Source organism: Beta vulgaris, chromosome 1 (assembly GCF_026745355.1).
Source record: "Beta vulgaris subsp. vulgaris cultivar EL10 chromosome 1, EL10.2, whole genome shotgun sequence".
In the NCBI taxonomy this organism is placed as follows: domain Eukaryota; kingdom Viridiplantae; phylum Streptophyta; class Magnoliopsida; order Caryophyllales; family Amaranthaceae; genus Beta; species Beta vulgaris.
In genome coordinates, this window is record NC_079202.1 from 15,349,247 (window position 1) to 15,356,412 (window position 7,166).

The following is a 7,166-nucleotide window of genomic DNA, read 5'->3' on the forward strand; positions in this document are numbered from 1 at the left end:
AAATAATATAGTAAATTATTGACAAATAATACTTGATTTTGTGTTGATGTACACTATTGTTAACGAATCTGATGCACGCAAATCAGGTTGAATCCATTACGGGTAGAGGAGTCACTTTTCTATAAATTCTCCCTAAATAATTAGGGAACCTGACGTCGGTAGTCGGTTGCTATCATCTATCTTTTAAGTAATCATAAGTACTACATTATGTTTGTGCACGTGAATTGCTACATAATTAAATCAACCTTGTTAAGTGTTAACAACAGACACTAACAAAATCCACAAATGAATTTGCCTCTTAATTAAACCATAAGTACGGAACCTTCTGATAAACATATCTTTTCCTAACTAGCTGTTCCCAACCTAAGCCATTTAGGAAACTACATCCTCATCTTCCTGTAAACTTAGTTTCACATATATAAAACCATGAATTGGGGACTATTTCTTCATCACCCACATCATTAGCAATTATCACTAAGCTACGAAAAATTTGCGCAACAAAACTCAGAAACGTTGTCAAAAATGTTGTCAACTCTTCCAAATTTCAGTGAATTAAGGGACCTCCACAAACGAGCAAATGATCTTCTTCACTCTCCTCAAATCCAACAAGCTCTCATCCATCAAGAAACAACAACGACATCGGTCCGAGAAATCTCCGAGGCGTCGTTGGAGATGCTTGATGTCTGCGGCACAACAAGGGAAGTTCATTTGTTGGTGAAAGAACACTTGCAAGAGCTCCAACACACCTTACGTCGAGCCAAGATCGAGGGTGGTTCAGACTTTGAGGCTCAAATGTCATCCCATGGTTTATACAGGAAGAAGCTGAACAAAGAGTTGGCTAAATGTTTAAGGACGATCAAAGGGACCAAAAACAAGTATTTTACGTCGGATCTTTCACTTGTAGATCAAAGTCTTATAGTAGTTGTGCATGTTTTGAGGGAGGTTAAAGAGGCTTCTATTTCTCTAGTGGAGTCTCTATTAAATCTCCTTTCCTTGCCTACTACCGTAAGCATCGTTCATAGCCAAAGATCATTGTCGTCATCGTTGGCGTCGAAATTTCGACGAATTAATTGTCAAAGGTTATTGGAGAGATGCGATTCTATGGAGGTTCGCATGGCGAATAAAAGATTGGAAGAAGTTGAGAAGTCCATGGAAGATGTTGAGGTTGAGTTAGAGTGTATTATTAGGCGTTTGATTCACACTAGAGTTTTACTCTTAAACATAGTCAATAATTAGAAAATATATAGACTATTATAGATATATAATGACATCAAATATTATGGGCACAAGATTGCTAGTCGTTAATTCTTTTTCCTCCTTTATAAGATATTCTTGTACATGTTATAGCAAGAGTCTTTAATCTATGAGCTACTATATCACTTATATAAATTATTAAAAGAGACGGTCGAATTTTATTATAAAAGTAGATCTAATCACCAAATGGATTAAACTAGTCACTGAAAGAAATCAAACTAGTCATTATTGAGCTAAATCTATTTTCAATATAAGATTTATCATTGCCTAATTTTAATTTATAAGTAGGCGGTCTGTTACAAAACTAACTCTATCACTTATGGCAAGAGATCATGTAATTAACTCAGGTCATTTACTTATGTTGTTAATTTTTTAGCTTTCTAAAAAATTATCTGAACTAAGAATAAATTACTTAATAGGTTAAAAACTATGTCAACTCTAATCTTGCTAAAAAGATAAACGAATATGTTGAAAATCATGGCAATAATTGCAAGGCCGAAAAATTGAAATATCCTGTACCCTCTATGTCGTTGACACTGACACTCATACATAAATCATATACTCATGAAAAAGTGGCCTCTGCATATGTTATTGCAACTCAAAAGCTAAGACCTTATGCTCACGTCCACCAAATCATTGTACAAACCAGAAGTAACTTGAAAAATTTACTTTGTTGGGTAATCAAATGGGCATATGAGCTATCACGATGATATTTGCATTAAATTCCAAAAAAAAAATTGGAAATCAAGACAAGGCACTATAGAATGGTAAAAATTTTAGAGGATAAAAAAGAAAAATTTGAAGAAATTAAAAAAACTACATTTTAATATATTTTTCACACATAAATCAATAAACAAAACAGTCTTTAAATAGGCATACACTAATAACTTTTAACTATGAGCCACTGAAAAGAGTGAAATTAGGAACATGCTCACTACATAGCCCACTAGGCACTAAATGTTATCCCACTATGTAGACCACTACTTGTTATTCCTTGGTGGGATGTTGATATTGTGGGTTTTTCTTCTCCTCCCTCTTCGGCTGGGCTCCGGTTGGTGTTCATTCACGTCGACTGGTGTTCATTCACGTCATCTGGTGTTTTTTTCGCGTCAACTGGTGTTCTTTCGCGTCGGCTCCGATGAATGGAAGCTATTTGGTAGTCTTTACTTTTTGGGTTTATTTTCCTTATCCTGTTTTTATTTTCTATTTTATTTAGTTCTAGTTTAGTTTGTTAGATTAATGGTTGGTCTTATTAAAACCCATTATATCAAAGATCCTATATAAGTTTTATATAGGTCAATTAGCTTATAGCATGCTAAGTTAGAAAGTAGAGACTCAAGATTAGTGTACAATAATAGTTTTTTATGAAAAAATTACAAATATGTCCATGAGCCAAATATAAGGAGGGTATGGGTCTCATTGAATGGACCCGAAACCAAACTTGATTAGTGAACATTCATAATCATATCTGATTCGTACTCATTGGGTCTTATATACATAAACCCATTTCTCTTAAAAGATTTGGTTGAGTCGATTATGAGAGTCTAGTTAGAACCTAAACTCGTTGCTATCCCAAGTTTGAAGCCAATCCTAAGGGGATAGGCCGATAGGCGGTCATGGAACCAACTATGGCACAAAAACATAGACAGATCAAAGTTCAACTCATTCATGGATCTTATAACTCACCTGAATATCATATGATAATGCACGCAATCCTCTTAAAACTCGGGACATGTGGGTAATTTTAAAAAATTAAGTTAATATAAAGGATTCTAATTTTAATTGATTGATTGGTAATTGAATGTGCCAAGTATTTTTTTTTTTTTTTACATCAGAATGTACCAAGTAAATACAATGGTTTTGTATGATATTTTCTAGAAAAGAATGTCATATGATGAATGCTATTGATAGAAACTGGTGGATAAATGTGTAAAGTTGTGTCGATGTTGATGACAATTTGTATAGTGGTTGTGTCCTAATTGGGGACTTAGGTTGTAGTTGAGCTCCAATAGATTCTTTCTTACTCACCTTTTTTTTTCTAGAAAAGAATTCTAGAATCTTTTGCATTTTAATACTCCCTCCCGCTTAAATATAATTCCTATTTTCATTTTGGGTGTCCCAAAATATAGTTCTTGGTTTCTAAATTTAATTCTACATTTTTCCGTAATTTGCCTAAAAAAATGTGTCCCCATTATTTATTTAATTTTTGGAAGGAAAATGTTTGATTAACCCTTAGGGTTGCCAACCCTCTTAGACACATTAGAATAAAATATTAATATGTATGTAATAAATGAGGAAAGAAGAGATATAAAAATAATGTTTTTAATGTATTCCTAACCAATGAAAATTCAATAATAAGAGGGTTGGCAACCCTTACCCAATGGTTACATTTAATGCTTTTTCACCAATTATTATCCATTCACTCTCATAAAATCATATTTTCCAATGCAACATTTATTTAAATAAACAAAAAATCTCTATTATCCCTCTTAGATTCTATTTACCTTAAATCCCGTGAAAAGATAGAATCAGGAACTATATATTGGGATGGAGGGAGTATTATAAGCTTTTAAACATTAGTGAAGGAATTTTTTGCAAAATTTGATTGCTCATCATTACTCCACATAAAAAGACCAAAAATAAAATGCAAGAGTGAGTGGTGCAATATAGAATTACTGTTAAATTTTGTTCAATTTCAGTCAGCTTTCTCATTAATCGACAGAATATATTTATACAAGTTGAGTAAAGAGTCCTACTTCATCACGGATTAGGAATAATAATCCAATTCCTAATATATATCATCTATCGAGTCCTAACACACTCCTTCAAGTTGGAGCGTACAAATTACAAACGCCCAACTTAGATAACAAAAATTCAAATTGAGCCCTACCAAGTACTTTAGTAAAAATGTCTGCCAACTGAAACTTAGTAGGAACATACGACGGACTCACAAACCTTCTGCCACTGCATCACGAACAAAATGAAAATTAGCCTCAATATGTTTAGTACGTTCATGGAAGACTGGATTTTTGGCAATATATAACGCAGACTGACTATCACAATATAATCTCATCCCTCGTCCAATGGTAACAAGGGTGCTTCCACATGTTAACGAGCAGGATGTTGAACTCTACGATCACCTAATAATTGCTTTAGCCACTTTAATTCACAAATAATAGCCGTCATAGATCGATATTCTGCCTCTTCAGACGAACTATACACTGTAGGCTGCTTCTTAGTCTTCCAGGAAACAGGAGAATATCCCAACAATACAATCCACCCACTTAGAGATCTCCTAGTAATAGGACAACTAGCCCAATCAAAATCACACCACCCTTCCAAGCGGAGATCACTATTAGAACAAAATAATACTCAGTGTGCTGGATTTTTCTTCAAATATCGAACCACTCTTAAAGCGGCCTCCCAATGAACAACTTTAGGAGCCTGCATAAACTGTGACAAAATATTAACAGAATATGCCAAATCAGGTCGAGTAACAGCAAGCTAAATCAACCTGACCATCAATCTACGATATTTCTCTACATCATCAAACAAAGGACCATCAACCAAACCAAGCTAATGGTGCTGCTCCATAGGAAATTATGCTGGCTTGGCATCTAATAAGCTGGTTGCAGATATAATATCCAAGGCATATTTGCGTTGGCTCATAAAAATTCCATGCGTCCCCCTGGCAATTTCAAGGCCTAGGAAATATTTCAAAGCACCTAAATTCTTCATTTAGAAACATTTTTAAGGTAAGTTTTGATGTTCAATAAAGCTTCCTGATCATTCCCTGCAATAATCATATAATCCACATAGATAAGAACATTCAGCTGAACTTTTCTCCTAATCAAAGTAAACATGGAATAGTCGGAATAAGACTGCTTAAAGCATAAGCTTTCAAAGCAGTGGCTAATTTGGCAAACTAACATCTAGGCGCCTGCTTCAAACCATACAATGATTTCTTCATCCTGCACACCATATTAGTCCTCCTTGAAAACCAAGAGGAATTTCCATATACACTTCCTCCTCTAAATCACCATGTAAAAATCCATTACAGACATCCATCTAATGAATATCCCATTTTTTCACCGCTGCAATGGCTAGGAAAGTGCGAATTGTAGTCATTTTTGCTATAGGAGCAAACGTTTCATTATAATCAGTTCCTTCCACTTGATGATGACCAAATATAACCAATATGGCCTTTAACCTCTGGAATTTCCCTTGCTCATCATATTTTCTGTATAAACCCACTTACTCGCAAAATCATTCTTACCTAGAGGAAGAGGTTGCAATTCCCATGTGTCTTGATCCTCTAGGGCTTATCTCAGCTCCCATGGCTTCACGCCACCCTTCATGCTTCATAACTTTTTTAAATGACTTTGAACTTTGGAGGGTGCACTACAGTTATGGCTGCTAGAAATCTGCGATGTTTATCAGAAAATTTTTCACGACTAACATAATGCATAATAGGATAGGGAGTACTTGAGGACGATCCTGAAACGGGTACCTGAGTTGATGAACTTTTACTGTATAAGTCACATAATCCTGCAACTTTTTATTTGCAATCTTGGTGCGTTTTCCTCTCCCCAAATGTGTTACATCATCTTTCTTACACCCTCCCTGGGTGCCAACATCCACGACCACGCCTCCAGGGCTCGGTACACCAACTTCTGGCGCACGTGGCTCGACCTCCTTAGCCGGCGCCACATCAACACGTGGCACGACCTCCTCTGCCAGCGCCACCTCCACATCACCGCATGCGCTAAGTCCCCCTTCAACATCAATGGTTCTTCAATAGTAGTGAGAACCACTTTTCATCAATAAATTCATCCATTCCTGCATGTCCCCCCACAACCAACTCATTCCTAGGTTCAGACACAGCAAAAGGGAATTAATTTTCAAGAAACTTCACATCACAGGAAACAAAATATTGTTTGGTATCTAAGTCATAAATTTATAGGCGGAACCTTTCTCATTAATCAACCTAATATATTTATACGAGTTAAGTAGAGAGTCCTACTTTATCACAGATTATGAATTACAATCCTATTCCTAATACATATCATCTATAGAGTCCTAACAATTTCCCAATATAAAAACATATGAAACCAAAGTTGTCTCTCTCTTTCTCCTGAATATCGTTTTTGATAATATTAAAAGCACCTTGCTCTCCGCGGACACAACCAACAGCTTTGTCTCCTTCCAAAATATATCATTTATCCAGATTTAAGCTAATGAATTTACGGTCCTATACGTGTAAAACAAGAACCTCAGATTTCTCGGCACTTCTTAGCAAGACAATGTAACTTCAGGGAGGGTGACCTCCTAAAATTATGGATCTATATCATAGTTTTTCTTCAGAATTTTGTCTTAGCTAATTAAACCACTACATGACAGATACATTCTATTATGCATATACCAGTTCAGTTGAGATACATTGCACATGTACAAATATTACCAAATCTAGCAGTATCATGCATACATGTATTCACATATACAATATTTGCCGGTTTACCCCCATATAATTTGTGCAATCTGTTTATTGTGGAAATTACAAATTTGTATATATAGCTATATCTAATTGAGTGGCATACACTATAAAAGTGTCGATTACATTTGAAAAATTCATTACATATGCTATCATATAATGAGAAATTTATATGGGAAAACTTATATAAAACAAGCATGATAGAAGAATGGTAGACTAGGAATTTATAAATATAATTAGAACATATAATTAACAACTCAATTACTCCTCTTGAAAGGGTATAAATTATTTTAAATATTCATTCATTTACCTTGTTTATTGTCTTTCTAAACTTGTCAAAGGACCAACTCAACCAAAAGCTTAAGCTGATGGTTGAGGCCCCAGGAATATATCTATACTCTATCACTCCCCCTCACGCAAG

The 7,166-nt window shown here is 35.0% G+C and overlaps 1 protein-coding gene across 1 annotated transcript; it reads left to right on the top strand.

Moving 5' to 3' along the window:
- The first annotated feature begins 522 nt into the window (after positions 1-522).
- On the top strand, positions 523-1,236 carry LOC104905899 (hypothetical protein). The gene has a single exon (XM_010694553.1). The coding sequence runs from the start codon at positions 523-525 to the stop codon at positions 1,234-1,236; it is 714 nt and encodes a 237-aa protein (XP_010692855.1).
- Positions 1,237-7,166: the final 5,930 nt, after the last annotated feature.